Source organism: Pelecanus crispus, chromosome 11 (genome assembly GCF_030463565.1).
Source record: "Pelecanus crispus isolate bPelCri1 chromosome 11, bPelCri1.pri, whole genome shotgun sequence".
NCBI classification, from domain to species: domain Eukaryota; kingdom Metazoa; phylum Chordata; class Aves; order Pelecaniformes; family Pelecanidae; genus Pelecanus; species Pelecanus crispus.
In genome coordinates, this window is record NC_134653.1 from 18,253,225 (window position 1) to 18,277,682 (window position 24,458).

General features: G+C 43.1%; 1 protein-coding gene across 9 annotated transcripts in view; it reads left to right on the forward strand.

Annotated features, from left to right (window-relative positions):
* The first annotated feature begins 292 nt into the window (after positions 1–292).
* XPO6 (exportin 6) overlaps positions 293–24,458 on the forward strand; it is a 56,307-nt gene continuing 32,141 nt past the window's right edge. For 7 of the 9 annotated variants that reach the window (XM_075718205.1, XM_075718206.1, XM_075718207.1 and 4 more), the window contains exons 1-5: positions 293–321; positions 16,658–16,748; positions 18,121–18,233; positions 21,300–21,497; positions 23,924–24,083. In XM_075718205.1, coding sequence (XP_075574320.1) covers positions 319–321; positions 16,658–16,748; positions 18,121–18,233; positions 21,300–21,497; positions 23,924–24,083 — 565 coding nt within the window. In that variant the 5' untranslated portion in view covers positions 293–318. Of the gene's footprint in view, positions 322–14,888; positions 14,922–16,657; positions 16,749–18,120; positions 18,234–21,299; positions 21,498–23,619; positions 23,697–23,923; positions 24,084–24,458 lie in introns of those variants that run through there. The other 2 variants (XM_075718213.1, XM_075718212.1) reach the window with 2 other exon arrangements.

Sequence of the window (24,458 nt, forward strand, 5' to 3'; positions counted from 1 at the left end):
CCCTCCCCTTCCTTCCCGTCCGCCGGCGAGCGCCGCGCTCTACCGGGCCGCGCGGGCCTGCCCTCCGGCGGCCCTTCCCAGCGCCCCGGGGCTCCCCGTCCCCGCCGGCCGGGGGAGGCCCGGGGGCTGGGAGGCGGCGGCAGCAGCGGCGGCGGCGGCTCTCCGGGCGGGGGCCGCCTGCGGTGCCTGGGGCTCTGCGGCCGGCGGGGGCTCGCCGGTGCATGGGCGGGGAGGCCCCGCCGCCGGCAGCTGCCGGCCATGACATGAGCGGAGCGCGGCGCCCTGCCTAGAGCCGCCCCGCGGGAGCCGCCGGCAGCCATGGTGAGTACGGGCGGGGAGCGGGGCCGCCGCGGAGCCCCGGGGGTGGGGGGACTCCGCTGCGCTCCGGCGGGGCCTGCGGCCTGCCCATGGCACGGGGACCGGGCGGTCCGGGGCCTGCTGCGGGGAGCTGCCGGGGCCGCGTCCCGGTCCGGGGCCGCGGGTCTTGGAGGCCCTGAGGGGCCTTGCGGGTGTTAAGGGCGGCCTTCACCCCCAGAGCCAGCGTGGGAACAAATTTTAAAAAGCTGTGGAGGCAGAAATTCTTCCTGGGAGCGTTTGTGCCAGAGGGTGTTGGGAATCACAGGTTTTTTGCAGTGCCAGCTGTGAACGCACCCCGTTTGCCTCCAGTTTAGCCTTAGATAAGCTGCAGAAATGACCTGGATTCCCTTCTGTGCGGGGTGTTGTTTAATTCTGGTGTAGATACTGGTCTTCAGCTGCTTTCCAGCAGCAGCAGTTGCAGCTATGTGCAATCCTACTGAGAGATACAGAGCTGAGATATGGCATGCTTTGATTTGTACAGTCTTTTTTTTTCTCTTGATAAGAAGCAAGAGAAGACATCTTCAGTCCATTGGGTGCACACGGTCAGGCTTGCAGGGCTGGTAGGTGCAAATCTGTCTTCAGGGGATCGTGATGTTGCTGACCGTCACCATACCAGGCACTGGCAGTGGTATGCTAAGTAACAACTGCTGTTCTTATTTGTCCCTTGTCTTACCTGCAGGGAAACATTATATCCCAAAATTTACTGGCTTGACAAAGGAAAGCCACAACCGTGTACTTTGCAGTTGATCAGTAAGTAGAGAGATGTGTTCGGCAGCCCTGGATCTACTCATGGAAAACTGCCTCCTGTCCTGTCTCACCCAGAGAGTCCCGCTGGGTGAAGGCAGTAGTTACTGATCCAGTTTTCAACCACTTTCTAGCTTAAGCTTGTCTTAGATGTAGGCTCAGGTCCTTCCTCTTCTTCAGGAATTTGGGACCTTGGTTTGCAGTTGTGAATTTCTTCACCCGAGAGCCAAAATAACCACATCTGCACATTATTTGCTGTGTTCCTGGTACCATCTATTGCTAGTTTATTGAAACTTTGCTCTTCGTAGCCCACTTAAGTTGAATTTCATTAGTCCCTTTGAGAGGCTTTGCTACTCCATACGGTGTCTGCTGGGGTGGGATATGAACTCCTCGATAAATACAAGTAGCAGCCTGCTACTACTGGATCTGCATGCACCTTGATCAGTCAGAGGGAAGTACTTGCCTGCTCAGGATGGGCTCCTGACTTGTCTGCCAAATGTCACAGGTGTTTTTGAATTTAGTTTCAGCCAAAGCTAGAACAAAGGATGATATTCTGGAGGTGGATTCTTTTTAGTGAATACCCCTGGTTCACGAAGATGAATAAATATTGTGGTTAAGTTTGGAGAATTTGGTAGACCAGTCGTATATAACAAACTGTAGCTCTGCATGTGGAAAGAGGTTACAGAGTTTTGTGTTTCAGGGTGTGCACTAATAACTGCAGGTGGCAAAAGGGCTTCTTAGTTCTTCCCTTGCCTTCATGCACATTTAGCCTCCTGAATTGCACCTTGTTTTCTTTTTCTCCTTGAACATCCAATATTTGGTTCAGCTACAAGCCAAGTACTGGCTTTGGAAGTTGAGAAGCAGTCATCAGGCTATACTGCAGAATTTACTGTTGTAACTCATCATGTGACTACTGTGCAAGATTTTCCTTATGTTCCCATTTCCTTGGAGTTTACAGATGAGCATGTTCTGGTGCTAGTGTACCCTCCTTCCCGGAAACAGTTGGAAAAGTGTGAAGATGAGATGCTGTAAGGCATACTGGGAACAAACAAAACATAATTAAACTCTGCTGTCGAAAATACAGACTTGTGGAAGCAGATTTTATTAGTTGAAGTTGAATTGGGTTGATACAGAAGGGAATAAGCAATGGGAGCAGTAATGAGTTAGAGCTTGATTAACTGGGAAGGAATGCTGAGAACAGCAAGTTGTAAAGTCAGAGCATCCACCAAGGCAGGAGGGGAAAACAGTGATGCGCAATGTGCTCAAAACTGTACACGTCGTAGAACAGGTGCCAGTTCAGTGTGCTTAGATGCCACTAATGGCTCAGAAATCTTAAGCCACCATTAGAAAGCTGTTTTATTTCACAGGAAGCTTGAATCATTCTTTTGCTTTCTGAGCTATTCGTAAAGAACAGCCCTGCTGTGTCAAGCTTTCTGATTGTTGTGCCGTGTGTGGTGGTTATTACATGCTTGTGGCATGTCAGACTATTAATGCACATTGCATGTCTGCTAAGCAGTTCTTGTACAGCACCCAGTTTGTGGCTTTCTGTGAAAAAGATGTTTCAATGTTGATGACATCATGATATCTTTGTAGAGAAAGAGTATTGTAAAATACAGACTTCTCAAGCAGATTTCTTTGGAGTCAGTTAACCTCTAAACACAGAGTAACTAGCTCTAACTTACAGCACTCTTCAAGCTTTTCTCTTCTTTAATAGAGCAGTAAGTATTAATATGGTTTCCTAGTCAGCTTTTAGGATCCTTCTAGATGACTTCAGTGAACAGCTTCAAAATAAACACTGTTTGTGGAACTAATCCTTGAATGCATTTGTGTTTTGCATCCGAATAAGCTATGCATTTGTCTCATCACTCATTCTTTCACCTTTTTTTCTGCTTCCGCTAGCAAAGATGAACCACATCTGGAGCTATCAGAGATCAGTTATGATCTCCTGAGCCATATCAGTCACCTGGCAAGTGCATTCATAACTCCCATGTGAGGTTGGAAGTCAGGTGATTACCTCCTAGTGAATGTATTCTGCAATTAATCTGGGATTTGTATCCTGCCAGCAACTAGAAGAACAGCTTAGGTAAAGAGACTTCTTCCAGGAAATGCTATTGTGTTAGGTAGCAGATTTAAAGATGAAGTCAAACCTTCAGTTGGAGAACTGCAAACAGGCTTCTCAAACACATTGGCTTTAGTTACAAAACAAGTCACTCTTCTTTTGGGTTATCGCTAGGCCTTATAAGCATGTAGCAAAGTGGGAAGCAGACAACAGAAGTAGCAACAGCAGCTCCAAAGAAGCTTGTGTCGCTGTTCTGCTTGAAGCAAATATAGCTTGTAAAAATGGAAGTAGGCAGTGGGCGTGTGTAGCTTGAATCTTTCTAAGTTTTCCACAGCAGCATTCTAGCTTTTATTTTATAGCCCCTATTATCACCTTCCAATTTTTTTAGCAGTAAGTGCTGTCATTTTCTTGTGCTTAAAGCTTCCTTTGGAGACTTGATAATGGTTTAAACCTTCCATTTGCTAAGGAATAAAGTATGTCTGGATTGCAGCATAGCTAGCCAGGTATTGCTGGTGAGCCATAGGTTATTCTGGCACTCTTGGTTACCAAGGCGCTTGCTGCTGAATTACCAAAATAGCTCATGTTTAATATGTATGTCAGTGTAGCTGAGCTGGTGGCCCTAAGGCTAGATCAGATCTGTGGGCTGTGAACTATGTGGTGTTTGTGGACCAGCTCCTGATGCCTGCCATGCAGGTGGCTGAGGACATCGTTGTCGCAGGAGGCAGCAGCAGCTTCTTGCTTCTGCAGAAACCCTCTGCCTGGCTGTCCGGTCGCGCCAGAGATGCATAAATCGTGTTTGGGCTGCTGCTGCTGCCTGGTCCTGAAGCAGGTAAGCTCTGGGGATGTCTTCCCATAATGAGAGATGGAGAGGATGGTAAAACTCCCTGTCACCAAGCACGCTGCCTGTGCTGTGGCAGGCAGGGCAGGCAGGAAGCACTTGCGCATGGTGAGGTGACCTCTGCTTGACGGGAGGTTTTTGAGACCAAGAGGGAGCTGGAGCGTGTTGTCCCCTCCCCCAGGCAGTGCCTGCTCCCACACTGCTGGCTGATGTGCAGCATCAAAACCAGACCACTGTGGTGTAGGAGTCTGAAGTTCTGTCAGCTTTCTGTATCCCCTTAAAGTACATAGTTTAAAAATAAAAATAAACCCTTTTTAAAACCGTTCTGATTCACTCTACTGAGTAGAGAAACAAGAGAATAGGAACTTCGAAGTTCTAGTCTTGGCTCCAACATCTGGCTTCCTTTTTTGGCCTTCAAGTCACATCGTAACTTTCTGTGCCCCTTTATTATCCCTGCTTTATTAAATCATGAAACAGGAGCTGAGACAATGCTGGTGAACTGTTCCACATACTTACTAGTTCTGCAGCAAAGCCTGTGTAGCTGCGGAGTGCAGCATGGTTTGGTGCGTGGCTGGGTGTGCAGCTCTGCCTGCTGTGACGGCCTCGGCAGTAGCGTCTGCCTGCAGTGGCCCCAGGTGAAGGTTGAACCAGCGTGTCCCTTTTGGTAGAGTTAGAAGAAAGGGGAATCAGAACTGAGTTTGTAGCAGGAAAGCTGGTCTGAAGCATGGCTGTTAAGGATGCTTCCCCCAGAATGAAAGCTTTTTCTCTGAAGAAAATAGCTAACTTAGTGGAATCGTTATACATAATACCTTTCAGGATCTATAACTACAGTACATATGCCATATTTCAAAGACCCAGGTAGCTAAACGTAGGCTGCACTGTTTCCAGACAGACTAGAAGGTATTAAGGCAAAATTGTTGACCCTCAAGGTCTGCTAGCTCAAGAAGCCTCTTTCTGCTAGATGATGGTCATGGCAATCCGCTGATAGATGAGTGTTGGTTGTTGGGATTATTTTAGTAGAAAAGCATTAAATCCCCAGCATGTACTACTAAGCTCACGCAGTGGGGTTCAGCACTGCAAAGAGATCACTCAATGTGCAGATACCTAAAACCTCCGAGGAATTTGTGTTCTGTTTGGTTATTTTAATGCACCTTACTAAGTGTTGCCATTTAGATCAGGGAGAGGGAACTGCTATTATTATATTTCTTAATGGATGTTGATATATGCAAAAAAACCCCCGTAGCTTTTATGTGTATAGACTGATACCTGGCTAGTAGAATAATATGTCCTAAAATCCTTCCACATCATTATCCTTTATCAGTCAGCAGATATTTCCTATTAGTAACTATATTTGTATTTGGGTCACTGTTGCATCCCAGGTGTTAACATGGCAATCTTCTACTTTTGGAGGAAAAATAAGGTATTTGCCAGCTTTGTTTTGTCAAAATAAAATGCTTAGAATACTATTTATAGAGGTAAAGTGTGTAGCAATTGTCTTTTTCCCCTACTGACAGTGATGTTCAAGAAGTTGCTCACTCATCCAGGCAGCCCCTGGGGTTTCTTTCTGTGGTCACAAATGGAGCGGGTCCTCTGGAAGGTTGGGAATGATGCAGCTTCTCTGAGCCTGGGCTCAGGAGCAGCTATGTTTATGAAAGGTGTTTCTGCAGTGAAGCAACTTTTTTCCAACTGTACCCCCTCCACACACATATACGTCTTTTACTGCTTTCTTTATCTAGTTTTCTGTTTTCTATTTACATCAGGATAGGAAGCTTTCACTCCACCTGAAGTGTTTCAGGCTCTTCTAGCAACATCACGAATTCCTTAATTTTTTCCCCCTAGTCATCCCTGATCCCTCTCCTATGGGGATCGTGCCCAGAATTACATTTCTTTTACCATTTTCCAGCACTTTGCATTCATGCTCTAAATTATCTTTTATTTGTTTCAGCATCTCCAAGTTTGTGGCTGGGTCTGCAAGTCTGTGTGTATTTTTAGCAGTTTGACTTAATATTTTATTACAGCTTTAATTGCAGCATGAATTTCTTCCCGAGAGGGATTGTTGTGATTCCTTTTTGTCCCTTCTTTTGAGAAAGGAGCGTACTCATCTGTTTTGTATCCTGGCTTGTCAAGACACCCAAGTCAGCATTGAATGCAGGGGATGCAGCCTTCTAGAGGAAAGAGTGTTTTCTTTTTTTCCTTATGAGAGAGAATTTTGTCTGAAAAATCTGTGTTGTGCTTGGTTGATTCTCTCCTGCTTCAATGGGTAAAACCAGAACAGATTTCTTCTGCATTGCAATACCACTAGTCCTTTTCTTTGGGATTGAGGGGAAGTTTGTCTCAGTGGTTGTTTTCCTGGAGTAGCAGCTGGTGTCGAAGAACACTGTGTTTAAGATCAAGGTCTGGAAGGGATATAGTAGAGAGAGCTTCTCTGTAGTGGTTAGATTTGTGTCGTCGTGTCCCCCCCCGTACCATTGCCCAATTCCTTTGCTTATGGAGAGAAGACTGACTTTTCTACAATTCCTTGGCTCGCTTTTTGCAAACATAAAGGAAAAAAAAGAAAGAGGACGATGCAATCCATAGCCTATAATCTCTGTTGTGCAAGTGTGAGGTAGGTGCTCAGCAGCAAGGCTGTTCTGCTCCCATCTGTGTCCGAGGGCTGCACCCACTGCTTCTCCGTTCCCACCAGCAACCCAGGAGATCAGGAGAAATAGTTTGTGATGGGGGAAAGGTGAAGGAAGAAAAGGCTGCTTTGCAGCAGCTTGTAGCAAAGTTTCAGCTGTTCGTTCTTGTTTTCTGCTGGTGCTTGATGAATCGGGGTGCGTTGGCCCGTTGGAACCCCTGGTCCTGGGGAGGATAGCCCTGTGTTGGCTGGTCAGAGCCCCTGGTCCCGGGGAGGACAGCCCTGCAACCTTCCCCGGAGGCTGCACACAACGGTTGCCCCAGAGCTGCAGGAGATGCGAGGGTGAGGAGGAGACTGCTGTTGTGAAATACCCCAAAGTGCAGAAGTATTGCAGATATCAACACCTTGTTTTTCTTTAAGTGGACTAGATGTTCTTCCTGCGTGTGCTGTCCTTTGGAAACATTTAAAATAAAAAAGTCTTGCAGCGTTATTCCTATAGTAAGTGTTATCCATGATAGTTTCATTATACACTCTTACATGCCCAACACAAGTTTTAATGCTCTTGCCAGGAATTAAACTTGCAATATTGCAGTCTTTTTTTCTTCTCTTTGACAGGGGTTGAGGGTCTTATGAAATATTGTATTTTTGTGTATTGTAATCATACCTCCTTGGAAATCAGGCCTGGCTGGTGTAATATATTGGGTAAGGTATAATCCTTCCCCCAGGTTTACCATAAACTTTGCTCTGATGTCGCTTTGCATAGTCTGGTGTTGGGAGAGTTTTTCCCCAAGGTAATGGGCTTAATCCTGCCAAGCAGAAGTGGATGTCGGAGAACTACCTGGAAAACGAGCAGCTGGGATGTGTCAGTGCAGTTACAATCTCAGCAGGGGTTTGCCTTTCTGTAGATGGAGCTGCATCTGAATAGAAGTGCCACTTTAAGAAATATGCTGAATAATTGTTTTCTTCTTACATTCACTTTCTTTTTCACTTGTCCTAGTGCTTTCCATTTCCAACTCTGCATATGTGCATACTTTCAGAGACCCCTTAAGTTAGGATTGCAAACAACTGCAATTCAGAGTGTTTGGGTGATATTGTGAGTTGTCTGTAGGTTGAGGCTTATTTGCTGCTTTGCAGACAATAAAGTATTTGAGAAGTGTTTTTAAAAATCTGTTAATGCATCTTGGGCAGCTTAGTGCTGATATGCAAGCATGCCAGGTTTATGATTCCTGTCACTCCTATCACTGATGCATCTTTTTTCAAGTCTCCTCCCTGGTCAAAGGAGCTGCCACATTTGAACAAATGGGGAGCAGCAAGCTTTTTAGCATTTTTAAGTGTCAAATATCCATCTGTAAGAGCAAGGATAGTGTTCTTTGTAGAAAGACACAGTGAAAACTTGAAGATTCGTGTGGAGTTTTTTTTTTTTTAAACTGACTACAACTAAAAAGGCCGTACTTTACCTTTTGTAAGTTCATTTTACATGCTGCTGCTTATCTATTGATTGTATTGATTGAATAAGAAGATGCAAGCATTTTTCTTAACACCCTTTTGCTTTTATAAATTATTTTTAAAAAGAGTTTTTTATTCCCTCCACAAATACCCTTCCCCCCAACATATTTGTGTCCAAAATAGTTTGGCGTTGGGATCTTTTTCCTACCTACCTTTTTAAAACTCAGGGTACTTCCCCTAAAATGGCAGGGGAAGTATTATCTCAAAAGGAGCTAAGTTGCATGTATTTGTTTGGGCCAGCCCTGTGGTCGGGTTTGTGCAAGCCTAGATTCGCTTATGCGGAGAAAAGGGAAGTGATTTGCATGGTCCCAGAGCTCCTGAACAAGCATCGCCTTAGAAGAAAGCATGGGATCTCCCTCCAAGGTGCCACAGGCTCATGTGAAGTGTGGCACGTCCTGGGAAATCCAGCAAAGGGAGGGGATGAGGTGACAGACCCAAACACTGAGACTGCAAAACTGTGCCCTTTAGGGGTGCGAGTTTCCAGACTTCAGTGGAAGAGTTTATGTTACTTCTGTACTCTGGGGGAGAACCAGAGTCACCTTGTGGTATTTTAGCATCTGGAAAGTGGCACGTGCTCAGCTGACCGCCCTTGGCAGATGATCAGCCTTGTGCGGTGTCCATCTGAAGAGCATACTATGACTTTACGGCTTGTTTCCTGGCAACACCCAAACCAAAAATTTGTTATCAGTGGTGGCTTAAAAAATGGTGGACAGCAGCTGAGAACTGTCTGAACTGAGTGTCTACTGAGGAAAGTCTGATGACTGTAACTGGATTGTCAAATGTAAGTCATGAGACTTTAATGCCACCTGTACCCACCTGGGACCCAGTGCTAATGGTGATATGCAGTCATACGATGCAGAGTATCCATCTCAAGTAGTCTGCTTTGGATGCTTCTATACTTCTTATGTGTATATCATTATTTCAGCAACTACTTGTTTGGGGAAATAATATGTTGCTAAGTCTTTTCCAGCAGCTAAACCACAATAAATCAATTGGCAAGTCATCGGCATGTGACCAGCCTGCCTTCTCAGGGTGGCAGGAGCCTGTAAGTTGCTCGTGCTCATCCTCAGCAAGAGCGTGGCTTGAAACAGTGCTGTGTCTAAATCTTACTTTGCTTATGCCAGCTTGCAATGATTATTTTATTCCTTTAGTGGGTTTCTAAGAGAATTTCTAGGTGTTGAATTTTAATGCTCTATGCTTGCTGTGTTTACATGTAATGAGCATCTTTTGTAAACAGCAAAGCAAATGTGAAATGCTTCGTGGAGGACACGCTGGCTGCTGGACTTGATTGTGTCAACTAAGACTTATCGGTTTAGAACGAATCAGACTCGGACACTTGAGGCTGTTAGTCAAAGTTCAACCTTAAAACCTGAAGCCTGGTTAATTGAACCCGCATGTACAAGAAGATTTAAGAAATAAGATCCCTTAGGTATTCAAAAAGGTACCTGATTACTTGTGTAGCAGGCAGTGTTTACAGGTAAGATGATCTCTTTATCCTGTTTGAGAAATCGGAGTATTGCTGCTGGCTCTCCATAGCCTGTTCCATGCGGTAGCAGTCATTTTTAGTCCTTAGCTGATGTTTAAATCAAATATATTGATTCCTGAAGTGCAGTCTGGGGTGTTGAGTTGTACAGGCAGAAGGGCCTTGAGCAGCTCTGGTGCTGGACATCTGCTTCATCACAGCAGGAAGATGGAGAGTAGCATAGTGCCTTTATTCCTCCATCCATTGCCTTGAGGTAAAATGGTAATTCATGACTTTTATACTAGATTTTTTGCTTAAATTGTGATATAACAGAAAGGAGTTTGTAAAATATATGTCTCATTAGTGAACTGCCAAAGTTGTAGCTCTTGAAACAAATGAACCAGATTAAGCAGGTTGTATTCTGCAGCCAGGAGATCTCTTGAAATGGCACTAGGAGCCTGAACTGTTCTCAAAGTACAGAGTGAAGCCGAGTCTAGTTTCGGTTCATTAAACCACAAAAACATCTCTGAAATGCAACAAGGAAACTGAGAATAAAGGCTGAGCTGTGTCTAGATACCATCAGCAGCGTACTGCTGGGGAGCACGTATGTTGCAGGGTCTGTGTGCTGTCTCCTAATAACTCACACCTCTGTGTGAGTTATACTGGTAAGGAGACCCTGGGAATAAGTGTGAAACCCCACCCAGACTTCTAAAATTATTGGTTGGAAATGGTTAAATGTAGTAAGTAATGCTGCCTTTGAGCTGCGCAGCTGTCTCGGTAGTGTGCATTCATCCTTTCTAGAGGATGTGTTGGGTGTTGTACAACTTTTTTAAAAACACTTCATAATTCTGCTTTTGTTGCTAAAAATAATACTGTGTTTCAGTTCTTTCATGAACTTCACTGCATTGAGTGACCCAAGGCTGCTCCAGGGGTTCACTAAAGTGGTGATAATATCTGTGTTTTGCTGACAGCTGCAAAAGGAAGGCTTTTGTGACCCACACAAGTAGGCTCGAAATGACCCACTATCTTTCTGGGAGTGTAATTACTAATTTATGTGTTCATGTTATGTTAGGGCTTGGGCAGGGAGGGGCTCTGAAAGACACCCTAGTAATTCTTAAATGAGTAAATTACTACCTTAGTACATGTGCATGTTAGGTGTATTATTAAATTAGCCTCGACTGAGTTTCCTTACAAATTATCTACAACACTAAAAAAAATTATAAAATAACAGAAGGAAGAAAATTCAGCAGCTCAAGTGTAGTGGTTTGTGTATAGCTGTACTATTAAGGAATTGGAAGCAGAAGGCTCCAAGGTGGAAGAGGATGGGGCAGTGTCATTTAGCAAAGGCAGGGTGATGATGAGTTATTTTATACTAGCAGCTGCCATTGTGGTGTCTGCATGATTTTTCTTTCTTCTTACTATGCGCTGGCTTCTTGGTGGCATTATAGCAATTCCTGCTGGGAACACTTGAAACAAGGGGGTTTCAAGTTGTGGGCTTTCCTGCAGTCCCTGCTCTGGTGGAAGAGTTGCCAGTTAAGAGCACGAGCTGGTAGATGTAGCTGATACCACATTTTACACAGCTCTGCTAAAATGAGTAAGATCCAAACCTTGATAACCAGGAGGAGGCTGAATTGTGCTGGGCTGCATGTCTTGCACTGGTGATGGTAGGAGACGTGGTGGGTAGGAAGGGGATGTAGAAGCAGGCTCAAAAAAATTGGGAAGTCAGGGCTGTGCTGGAAAAATACCTACATTTGCTATCAATATATGGTGTAGGGAGTCTTTATGGGCTGGTAGGTGTTAGATACAGTGTGAAAAGTGCTTCAGCAGTGCAGGTATTGAAGGGAGGGAGGGAACAAGAGTGGGAGTCTGAATTAAAACATGGATGGGGTGCAGAGAGGTGGTGAATAACAGCTTCCTAATGGAGAGAGATCCCATCTTCTTTATTTAAAGAGTAGAGATGTTGAAGGGGGTTAAGATCTGCAGTTAAGGCTTCTGGGGTTCAGCAGTGCAAGTGTTTTTCCTACCTGACACAGAAAGAGGTGTTTTTAAGGTTCTGCTTTTGTGGTGTAAATCCATTCTTTCATGTCAGAGGAAGGTGTTCCAGTGCTGTCTGAAGGATGGTTGAAGTCACCTCTGTAACATTGCAGCTGAAAAAAAAGCTTTGTAGAGGGATTACCTTAATTTTGTTTTGGAGTGATATCCATTTCAAAACACATTAGAAAAAAATCAACAGACATAACCCTCCTCTTCCAGTTGTCATCAGCCTGAGTTGCCGTATTTAGAGCATCGTTTGTATGATCGATACTCTACTGAGCTGTTAATAGCAAACATTAAAAGGTTAACAGCTGGTGTTTTTATGGCAAAGCATTAGAGAAAAGCTTTCCTCTAAAAGAAACAATTGCTTTAGAGGATGTGAGATGAAGTAAAAAGACAGGAAGTGAACTCTAAATGAAAGCACTTCTGGAGAAAATTGAAATAGCTTTATAAAGCACTTTCATATCTTCCAGAATGATCAGGTACTTTGGGGGCGGGGGGGTGTCTTTGGTTATATGCAGACTAAAATTTGTGTTGTATCTTCTGTTAAAGTAAATGTGCAATGTCTAAATTGCAATCCAAAAAAATCATTCCTCTGTTATTTGCCAGAGTTGGACGAGTAACTTGTCCTACCTGAATGCTTTAGTCATAGGCTGCAGGCTGAACCGAACTTGTTATGGAGTCCTGGTTTAAGCGGCAAGGTATAAAGATTTTGCTTCTCTAGAGCCTTATTGAGGTGCAGTGAACTGGAGTTTGAACAGCCTAAAATGCAGTAAGTTAGCAGTTATTAATATTTTTTCCTTAATCAACAGAAATCAGTTAATGGCTCATACATTTTAAGATGCAATTGAACAGCCCTGAAATCAGCTGGTAGATCCAGGTTTTGTAGATCCTTCCTTTGGTACTTTGGTGGATGGAGAATGTCTTTGAATGTGCAAGTCCTTGGTAGCAAATTTCATAATTACTGTCAAAATAGGAAGCTGTAGTCTCAGCTGTGAATCTGTCGTTTTTCTCTTTGTATGAGACTGCTATTAAAGGTTGGAGTTCATAGATAAATGGTGTGAGTAAGCAGCTACATGCTTCTAGTTTGATAACTGTTAATGAAACACCTTTAGCAAACTTAATGAGGCAAAAATGGGGATGGTACAGACATAGATTGACAGTGGCGCTCTCACACCCTGATCCATATCAAGTCATGCTCAATTCAGACCAGGCAATTCCAGGAACAGCAGACTTGGGGCAGACCTGGTGCATGCCCAGTCTATGCGGCGCGGACCCAACATAGCACAGCAGCAGTTAACGGCACCTATTTTGGGGAGAATCGGCTATGATGTCTCTCAGAGATGCTGTCTTGGAAACAATTGCTAGGTCAAAGTGTGGCTGTCCTACTGGAACACAGGAATCTGTTGGTGCACCAGCGTTTAGACCCACTTGCTTACTTTCATGTTATCGCTAATTTGTTCACCTAACCAAGCCGTGACTGAGGACATGATCTTTGGCTGGAGGATCTGCTAAATCTGGCAGCTGAGATCCTCCCTGCAGCAGCCTGAGGTCAACCATACCATTTGGGCAATTGGAAGCAGTGGAGCTAGCGCGGGATGGTGGCATGTCAAATCTTACCTTGACTGGTCATAGTGAATGGCAAAGGTTTTCATGGTAAAAAGCTCACATTATGAATACCATTTGCAGAGCAGGTAGAATTGAGTATTTTTTTCTTAAATGGTTGACAGAAGAGAGCAAACTGCATTTCCTGGGAGTTTGATCCAGTCCTGAGTAGCCTGAGACATTGGGGCTGGAGGGGTCAGATTTTAGAACTTGTGAAAATGAGTGGGAAGTATTTCTGGTTTAATAGTTGAATATTTTGTAATGCCTCATGAAGGTGAGGCAAACTGCCAGCCCTTACCCAGAAAGTCTGTAGTAAATTCTGCTAATGATGGTCCAGACTTCATGACTTTCTGTGAAAACCTTTAAAAATGAAATTTGCATACAATCCAGATGGCTGAATTTCAGACCAGATAGAAAGTGGAGTGAGTGCTGCTGGTTCTGACTGCCTGTGGGGCTGGATCTTGTCCTGGCTCTGCAGGCAGGCAGTCATTAGTGTGCATGCATCTCTGCACAGTATTAGGATTCATTGGCATTTGTCTTTGCAGAGCCTAGTGATACTTTCCTGTTCTTTTCTTCAGTGCACAGTAAACACCGAGCACTAGAAGAAAGCAAACTGCACATTAATGTGAGCAATAATACTGAGGTGCAGCTGGAAATATTAGACAGGTACAGCTGCAGGTCCTACAAACAGCTCTACTTTTATTGTAGCCTCACTAGATAATCTGCTTTCTGGGGTGTCTGGATATAGGTACAGTAAATTTCCTCTGCAGCTCTCCAACAACATGTGTCCTCTTTATCTCAATGACCTAGTTATCAGAGCCTTTGCTTGAAAAGTGGGTGATTACTGCATGCTCCAGGAACGGTTAACTTGAGGAATACCCGAAGGCATTAGCAAATGCAGAATGCTGTGCTCTACCTTTTTAAGCCCTGCCAATAGCTAGAAGAGGGTGCACTTGGTGTGGCCATCAGATAGCATCTGGGAGAAGACCTGGGAGGCTCTCCTGTTTGCAGAGCCTGTCATGGGCTGGGTTTCGATTACTTCAGACAATTTGTGCTACTCCATCTTCCTTTGGCCAAACCTCCAGAACAGCTGACTTGGGAGAAGTCAGATAGGAGAAAACAATCTGAGGTCATGCTGCTTCTTTCTGCCCAAGTTGGCCTTGGATTCTGGCCAGCCTGGGCTTTTTACATAAAATGCTTGTGTTGTGCTCTGTTTTCTTTTTTGCTTTTGACATGTTGAACATTTTGATGGTAGTGTTTTTATATGAAAGATTAAGCATGTTCCTAGGAGTAGGCTCTGTCATCTTCAAAGTCTCAGTGCCAAGGCAGTTTGAAGTCGGTGGAGGACATGCCAGATGTTCAGGATTTATGAGAACTCTGCAGTTTATTTCCAAAAGTAGGAAATAAATCTTGAATTTTGGAAAAAATTGACTTAACTAGTCTTCCTAAAGAAGGATCAAATTAACTATCCAAAAACGATTGAGCTCTGCCATTCCTGTGTGAAGAGCTAACACTTCTCTGTGAATTGAGGTGATCCTGATCTTGGCCAGTGGAATGTGAGAACAGTGCTTCTTACAGAGGAATTTGCATCAAATTGATCTGCCCAATGTTTGGAAACTCCGCTTTGGGGGGTTGGCATTAGAAACTGCTGGTGTTGAGCAGCAGAGAAGTAAACTGCAGGGATTTAGGAAAATCTTGGGTATGTATGTCTGGATCTAGTTGGAGGAACTTGCAACAGTGTGCAATGTCCCAGAAAGAAATGCATAGAAATGGCAGTTGTGGCTATATACTAATGTCATTAAGGACTCCACTTAATCAAATATTATTTTTAAAGCATGGCTCTTACCCACAGTGTTGCTGTTATCTGGGAAATGATGACTGGCAGGAGGAGACTGTTGTGTGGCTGAAGGGGCTGGCTTCAAGGGGAAGTTTACAGTGCTACAGACTGTTTGCAGAGACCATGTATAAATGGATTAGAGAGGTGATAATGGGTGCTTGATCTTGCTTAAGCTGGCAAAGTGGCTTTGATTTGATTGTAGGTTATTTTAAGCCAATTTCCCACTAACAACGTTTCTTGGTAAAATAGTCCTTGCTTTGTAGAGCAGGTCTTCAAAAAGAAAAAAAGGGGGGGGGGGGAGGGGGCGGGAGGAAAGGTAGGATGAAATTCAATGTTCCTTTGCAAAGTAATTAAAAATGCACGGTGTCCTACACAGCATCCATTTCCAGTTGTTTGGAGAATAGAGCTGAATTTGTGTTCCCACGCTGTTGTGTTGCTGATTCTCCTGGGGGCTTAATCCAACCCCAGGCTGTTTGAGGAGGGTCTCCTGCTGCATAACCCCGTGGTGCTCCTTGAGGAAACTGCTCTACCTGGAAATGGGAACTAGCAGAAGCCTGTAGTGTTTCTGCCAGTTGTCTCACTTGCTCATCTCTTTGCAGAAGAGTGCTGGTCATGGTTTTTGTTTCTGTTTTTATTTTTTGAGGCAGAACTTTCAGTTTTCTTTAATGGTTTACTTTGTTTCTGTGCAGAGGAAGGTTGATGCTTGAATGTTGATGCACTCGGAGCATGCATTGAAAACATTAGAGTAATGACTAATAGCATGGTCTGTACTGTAGCAGTACTGTTTTCTAAGGCTATCCATTATCAGGCTTAGACCATAAGGGAAGTGTGGCACAGCTAAAGAGGCTAAGCTTGGTGGTGAGCTGTTACTAGAATAAAATCATCCCAACTCCAGAGAGTTGTGAAACTGTAGTGATCTTGCAATGGCTGTATACTAATTCTGATAATTTTTTTTAGGACTTATAAACACTGACCTATAACTGATGAATTCCAGTAATAAAAGCTAAATTTGGGCATGGGGGGATGTTCTTCTTGAATCAAATTGCTGAATACTTGTATATTGCTTTTCAAAGTGCTGGAAATTCCTTAATCTTTCAAGCTGCTACTTCCTGAGCACCATCAGTGTTGCAGGTGGCAGCATGGCACAGTGTGGCACCGAGGCAAAGATAGAAATAGGTGTCAGGAGTCCTCTCAAAGTTCATGCTCCCTGTGCTATCACTGTATTTATTATCTCTGAACATCTGAAAGCATCTTCACTTGAATTTGCTGTCTTTGTGAGAATTACTTGACAAGAACGAGCAACTTAAAATTACTAAATGCCACAAAAAAAAAGGGGGGGGGGGGAACTTCTTATATTGGTTTTGTTAATTAATGCAGCTGAGCACCCGGTCCTTCATGTCCAAAGCTTTGCCATGGACAAATCTTGTTGCCACTTGACACTAATGAGCAGTTTAGATTCCAGATTATTTTGCCCTCCACCTGGACTTTGTGCTCTTGTTGGTTTTTGGGTGCATCTGTGACATGAGTGATACTGATCTCCTGAGTGCAAGTCAGAGTGGAAGTTAGTTTTAACTCTTTCCTTTAAATGCCATTCCCAGGCATCTGAAGAGGCCTCGCTACGGTCTTTGGAGAGTCTAATGACAGAGTTTTTCCACAATTGTACAACGAATGAGCGGAAACGCGAGATAGGTGAGTTCATGCCACTTCTAAAGGATGGTCCCCTTTGCTTTCTGCTGCCTCCAGACCGCAGCAGAGGTGACTTGGTTACGTTAAACAAATATAGCAGATGAAAGTGCTCTATCTGATACTGAACTGGCATCTTAGCCTCTCCTGCTTATGTATGAACTTGAAGTAAAGGCTTACATAGTTTGGGTTTCAGAGATCCCATGGCAGATCCTATAGATAATTAATATGTCGGTTACTGTCTACTGCTGTGAGCATGGAGATGTAGTTTTATCAAGGGTACTAAGTTGGTTAGGGTAGGAGAAGGATGTTATGTTTTTCTCTGCCTGTATATTGTTGAATTGCATGTCCTGGAAAACCTCTACCTTCTGCCTAGAGATGGAGCATGGACTTCAGATTTGTTCAGCATTGAGCAAAGGGAAAGCAGAAGACTGTCCTAGTTAATGTGAAATGACAAGTGGGAATAAACAGTGAGGTTTCATTTTGGCTGGTATTATTAAATATGTCCTTCTGAAAACTGGCAGAGATCTTACAGGTGCTCTAGATTAACTTCTTGCATCTGTGGTTAATGGGTATAAATAGGCTGTTTGCTTTTATTCTCAAACTTCTGTCATCTCTGTAACTTCAGTGCCAAAAGTATGATCAGCATGAAAGACTTCACCCAGAAATCTGGTAAAATAACGAATGAGCAGCTAGGCAAATTTTTTTTTTTCTCCTGTTGTGGAGATCTGCTGTGGAAAAGGTAAAAGCCTTCAGCATCCCCTGTTTTCCTGCTTAAGTTACAGGAAAAAAAACAATTGATTAAGGCCTAAATTTGATTAGCCTGTAGAACAGCCCTTGCAGCTTTTCCCTTTGCCACATTTGGTACGTAGTCACTTGATGCGAGAGGACCTGTACCTGAGTGTTCAGGGAGGTTTTTGATATGCTGACCTACAACAAAATCAATGGCTCTTGGAGCAATTGCATTAAAACAAGGGTGGTGTTATAATGCTGTGTGTGATCTGAAGTACTCCAAGTTTTTCACAGTGACCTGGTATCCCAACATTTGGCTTTTATAGATTAAAATGGTAATGCTCGTAATATAGTTTTTGTGTGATTTGTTTTAATATTAAGCTATTAGTCTGGTGTAGTATTTATGTCAAAACTGTATTCTAAAATGACGTACCTATTTTGTTTTCATTAAAGCCTATTGTTAGATTGCTTTTAATACTTCGGAGTGTGATTTTTATTTTTTTTCCCTCCTCCAGGTTGTTTGAGTCATTCTCTGAACATGGGATTTCTTCCATGTTCAGTGTGTTGTTCTATCAGTATACATTGTTATGGATTTGTTTACAGCTTAAGAATTTTAATGTAATTTTTTAATACTTTATTTTTTCAGAGGAGCTTTTAAATAACTTTGCTCAGCAGATAGGAGCCTGGAGATTCTGCCTCTATTTTCTGTCAAGTACAAGAAACGACTATGTAATGATGTACAGTTTGACTGTGTTTGAGGTAAGATGTGTACTGTTGCCTGCTTAGTGCATTTTCTGTCTGGTGCAGTTTTATTTGGCAATCGATTTTATTTGAAAATGTTTGTCTAAAATGGCAGTCCTAGTAAGTACGGTGATAAAGGATGCTTTCATTGCTCTCTTCTAGAGAGGTTGCTTAATGGCAGGCTAAGAGTAGGAGAATATGAATCTTCATACACAAATTGAAGAATTAATTTCCTGGCATCTCTAAGTACAATTTACCTACAGTTTCAGAGGCTGCTTGAGTTTTCTGCACAATGCTTTTAAGAGTGTTATTGCTTTTATACTCTTTATGGTCAGAAATATGTGCATGATTACCTGATACTAGCTACTGCAAACTTTAATGCTAAGAGGGAAGACAAAGTTGCTTTTATTTTTCTGACGTCTTGTAGTTGTGGTTGATGTAGTTCACATCCTGCAAGCTTATGTGCTAGTTGTAGAGGTAAGGTCTGTTTTAGAAGACCACATCCCACTCTTAACTGTAACTTTTTTTCTTTTATAAATAGGTAAAAAGCCTAAATACTGATTTTTGTATCTACTGGAAGAAAGAAAAGTGTTCTGTGAACAGCTCAGTTTTATCAACTGATTTCTCAGTGACCAGTGCGGTGTCTTTCCCTAATGATATTCTGGGTCTTGGTCAATGTCATGCCTCACCCTGGTCTGTTTGTGGCCTCTGCATTGTGTTCTTGGCTGGGTGGGCAGTCTGAGCTGTGCTCCTAAGTCAGTGGGGTTTTATATCCTTTGCAGTGGGCCACTGGTTAGATACAGCAAACAACTCTGTTCTTAAAAGTTGTGGTGTTTTGACAAATTATCCACGTTGTTGTTGTTGACTTCTTCACTTAAAATGTTCACTGTATTTATCTGGGGTTGCATAGGGAGTCTGGACTTGATCTGCAAACTCAATCTGGTTTGCCTTCCTCTCAAAAAGGGGTAATCATGACAAATGGTATGGGAGTTGTTCCCTGCTCTGCGGATGGATGTCACACAGCAGCAGCCTGCAATAATTAAACTGATTTTCATGAAGAGGAAAACATGTTTGATTACTGAGCCTCTGGTTCTCTGGAGGGGGGTGGTGGTGGGGGGAAAGTAGTACTGAAAAAATAATTGTGCCCAGAACTAAGCAGAACAAAGAAATCATTGTCCAAGTGTAAAGTGAGGGACACGAGTCCACACCTCAGCTGAGAGATTAGGATCCCTCCATTGAGGAGCTTGAATTTCTAAGGTTAACTACTGTAGTGCTGCACATTGGACTGGTCCTTATAGCTGTAGTCTGCAACTTCATCAGTCTTCAACTGTCTGCAAGTACTGAATGTCAGTAAAAGTGTGTATATAAACACAAGGATCATTCCCAAAACATCCCCAGAATGTTGTATTTTCTAGAATGTCTAGGAATTTAAAAGTGGATCTGGAATAAAAATTCTCATGGCCCCCTTCCAGATGATCTGTTATCACTTCTTGCTTTTGGAAAAGAGAACATCTTCCCAAAAACATTTCACAGGTGGAAAAAGCTGCCACTTTCAGGTCAAATGAGTAGGACAAAACTCAGTGGGCATTAAATTGAATGTTAAAGCTAAAGTATCTTCCAGTTTTATTGGGGCTTCTGAAAGTTGTCTTGTGGATTTGCATTGAGGAACTCTCATTTGGTTGGGTCATTGTTGTTATTAAGCGATCCTTCTGGATCTTCTCTGCGAAAGAAAGCAAAAAGCAACCTCTTTGAGGCACTTAATGTATAAATATACCTCTGTACCTCTACACTGTGCACTGGTACCTCCGGTACAGTACGTCTGTACTGTGAATTGGATCTGCTTTGACCGTAAATAATCTTCCATTTTCTGCAACAAACCCCTTCATAGTATCTCCTGCTTTTGGGTTCTCCAAGCTATGTGCCTGCAGATGGGTACAGACATTGCCTCAGTAGCAGGCCTCCTCAGTAAATTATCCCAAGAGGCTCAGCTGCTAATGCTCTAGAGCCCCTAAATGGGATCGTTGCATGGCAGGAAAGCAGTTTGCAACTCTGCCTTCTTATGGATTTTGTCTACCTTTAAGTGGACTAAAAGCTTTCTGTTAAAGTGGTGCCCTGTCACTGCAAGGCAGTCACTCTGATGGTGACCTTCCAGCTTAGCTTCAGGAGACCCAGGTGGCATCAGAGTTATCTAAAACTGAACTTGCTTCCCCTCTTTTCTTTTTTTTCTGCTTCATACAAGGCTATGCTTCCCCCTTTAAAGGGGAAAATCTAGGTGTCCAGGGTTAAAAGACAGTGGAAATACTTTATATGCATGCCAGCTAGTTCTCTTTGACCCCATACCAGTTAAAATAGTAATGTGGTGGTTGCTGTCACTTGTCAGTTAATAGAAATGCTGGTGCATTCAAAGAGATACCGGTAGCAATTTCTGGGGCGTTGAAACTCATCTTCTGTGAAACTCTGATGTTGGAGGGCTTCTGCAAATCTGATACTGTTGTGGTGGGCGTGGTTTTTTGGGTTTGTTTGGGTGTGTTGTGGTTTTTTTTTTTTTGTTAGCGCTCATCCCGATACACCACGTGGCTTGGAAGAGACAAGCTCAGTGAGTTTTGTTCAGCAGCTTGAGCCATCACTGTCTTTGGTTGCCTGAGCACCCCATTAGGTAGCAAAGATTATTCCAAGTTAGTTAGTGGTGCAGGGTTTGTCCTCTGTTAAGCTGTTCGTGTTCTGCCTAGCTTAGTTTGCAAACACTCACCTCTACATGTTGTAGAGGTGAAGGTTGGTACTGGACTGCTGAGCAGTTAAAGCACCTTAAATTTCAATTCTTTGCCCAGCAAGCCTGTGTCAGAGCTCTAATGAGAGAAGCATCTTCTGCTTAGCCTGCTAATACTTGCTTGTTTCCTTATCTACAGGTCTGCCCATGGCAGCAGAGAAGGTTGAACTACATCAAATGTAGATGCATGTTTTTAACTGACTGTGCTTGGTCATTGGGAGGCCTGGTTAGATTTGAAAGCTATAGCCTTCTCCCTGCTTAACTTCAGTGAAGTGTGTCTAAGATGAGCTCATTTGGGAGGTCTCTTTCTTTTCCAGAACCTAATCAATAAGATGTGGCTTGGGGTCCCATCTCAAGACAAAATGGAAATCCGCAGCTGCCTGCCCAAACTCCTTCTAGCTCATCATAAAACTCTGCCTTACTTCATCAGGAACAAACTCTGCAAAGTCATTGTGGATATTGGCCGGCAAGACTGGCCAATGTTCTATCATGACTTTTTCACTAACATCTTGCAGGTAAGAAGTTTCTAAAGGGAAAACTTGGTTTCATTCACAGAAAGATGTTACTTTGTTTCCTTGAGTAGTGACTTCCCTTGACTAAAAGCAAAACTTCTGAATGTAGCTGTTCAAGATTTTTCACATAATAGCCAAAGGTATCCTAAAATCTTTGGTACCTCATCATGTAAAGTCACTAAGGAATGTTGTTGGGATGTTTAAGAGGGCTCTTGCAGTAAGACTAGAGTATGTATTTGAGGATCCTGGCTGAGACAGTGCCATTAGTTTGAATGTTGGTTGTAATTCAGCATTCTCACAGTGAAGCCTGGACCAGGCTAACAGCTCACCGCTGCTGGAGCCTAACTAGGCTAGTGCAAACCTCCTCTCTTGGTTTAAGTACTTAGTTTCCAGTTCTCTTAAAATTGTTCACAGTTGACTTAAAGAGGCTGAGTGTAAACTGAAGTGCTGCACAGTCTTTTTCTGCCGACATAATTACATTATTTGAGTGCAGCTATACCCACAGACAAGCCACAAGGCAGTTAAATAAATCAAAGTCCTTGAGTGTCAGGAGTTTTTGTTAAGGCAAATGGTTATAGTGTTAATTGCAAAATTTAAAAAAAATGCTAACTTGGCCTACAAAGCTTGTTACTAACTGGTGTATTCTCTTGTCAGATAGCTTTCTGTAGTCATGTAGTGCAACATGCTGCAATTTTTTCCTGAACTGTCAATTTGATGATGAGTACTGAGACAAGTGTCTACACTTAACAGCTGAGGCTTTCATTTCACCTGCATCTGAACTGAAATGCTTTTTGAGTTTCTACTTGCTTTTCTAACACTTTGGAGATTATCCTAAGTGATTGCAGAGCCCACTTTGGATTTCTATTTTTCCTTAAGCCTCTCCTTGTGAACTCAGGTGCGGAGGAAAATGTTCACATAAATTAATTTCTGTAGCGGACACCTTCCAAAAGTCTTCAGAGAAAGTGGAAGAAAAACACTAATACTGAACCACAAGACCTCAAAATAATGAAGAGTAGCACAGGAGCAGAATGACTTGCTTTTAGAGTTGCAGATGAGTCCTGTCTCAAGACTTTCTTCTGAGATCATTTGAAGCAACTGTTTGATTCTTTAGCATTAAGTTGTATCCCAGTACTCTCTAAGTAGTCTATAAGACTTTTACTGAACCATTGGAGGAGTGGAGAAGAAAAGTAACTTGGGCTATTGTATTGTCATTATGCAAAAACAGTAATTCTACATAGAAAGTGCTACTTCCTTAGAGGTATAGAATTTGTTTAACATTACTGAAGTGCCAGTGCATGGTATTGCTAAACTTCCTGGTATTGTCAGAAAATATTCTGAGAGATGATGTTCAGTTTGTCTGCAACTTACTATTGTGTAAGTTGCAAATACAAGTTGTGTGTTTTATTTAATTCTTTAGCTGTCTGCTCCTGTGCCATCGTGCTTTCCTTCGAAAGCCAAGGTCATGTATATCTAGACTAAAAGCTTTTAGATGGGCTTTTCTCCCCTATATATTCCACCAAACTGTGTAGCCTTAGCAGTGTTAACTCAAGCCTGTCTCTGGTGGGTCAAGGAGATTAGGACTGAAGTCAGCCTGTATTACGGAACTTATGACTTCAAGGATTAGTTGTAGTAATTGTGATTGGCTTTAGACTCTTTTTCTCCCAGAGGGAGTAGTGCTTAAATCGTTTTGGATGTTCCAGGTCAACAGTGAAGAGCAGTGTTGTCTTTCAGCTGAAAATAAAACTTTGTCCCACTTGAATTTGTCTTTAATATCCCAGTGGCTAATGAAGGCAAAAATCATTGCTTTTCCCAGTCCTTTTCCTGCACGTAGTGAAAGTTGCTCTTTTTAGGGTAAATGATTTGCAGTTTGAGATGCAATACAGATGCAAGGAGAGTTTGGATCCCTTAGCTGTGTTCTGGTGTCATCTGATATTGGCTGCAGCTTTCTGTCTGTATAGGGAGGGATGGGCTTTTTAATGGGAAACCACTTGGCTGATGGTGGAGGCTCCTGACCTGAGTGTGGCTGCAGCAGCAGCCCTGTTACGTGGTGAAACTGCTGGTGCTGAGGCAATTCTGAGAAGTGATGATGTCAGCAGAAGGCAGTAAACAGAAGAAACAAACTGTTACTGGTAAACATGCTGGAACAGAGAACGTGTGCAATGCCATTATGAAAGCTCTCTTGAAACTCCAAGGATTCCCATGGTACTTGAAATGTTGCAATGTCGTACATTAATGTCTCAGGAAATCGAATATTTGCAGTTCTCTTCCCTCAACACGCAGCACTGCAAACTGTGAGAACTGATATTCCCTCAGTCTTGAAGCACTTGTAAACTGCTAATAGTGTTACTAATCCCCTGTTTGTCAGCTGATGGCTTTGCACTTTGCAGAATGTTATCATTACATGCTGCATTCGTGTGTTTTCCTCTCAGTTAATTCAGTCTCCTGTGACCACTCCTCTGGGACTGATCATGTTGAAAACTACTTCGGAAGAACTGGCATGTCCGCGGGAAGATCTTAGCGTAGCCCGGAAAGAAGAGTTACGCAAGCTGCTCTTAGACCAAGTACAAACAGTGCTTGGGCTCCTCACAGGTATGAGCATTGAAACAAATGTACTCCTTCGCCATCCCTAAGACGTTAGCAAGCTTGCGCATTCTGCGTTCAATGAAGCAATGTATGGGTGACTTAGTGGCTGCTCCTGCAGTTTGAACGCTCAACTCTACCCTTAGGCATTTGGGTCAGCTTACTATGAAACAAGCTTGTGTCGCAGAGCAGCTGTATAGCTACACATGTCCCCCTCTTTATGAAGAGGTTTGAGATTGTGTGTATAAGCACCTGGTAATTTTTTGGGGCTCACTAAGAGAAGACAATGTTCCTTGTCAAAGTACTAAAGATGTGTTCTACCAAAGTTCTCTTGTAGTCTCCAGTATGTTTGTTAGATCAATCTGTCTTTTAGCAGGCTGTTCT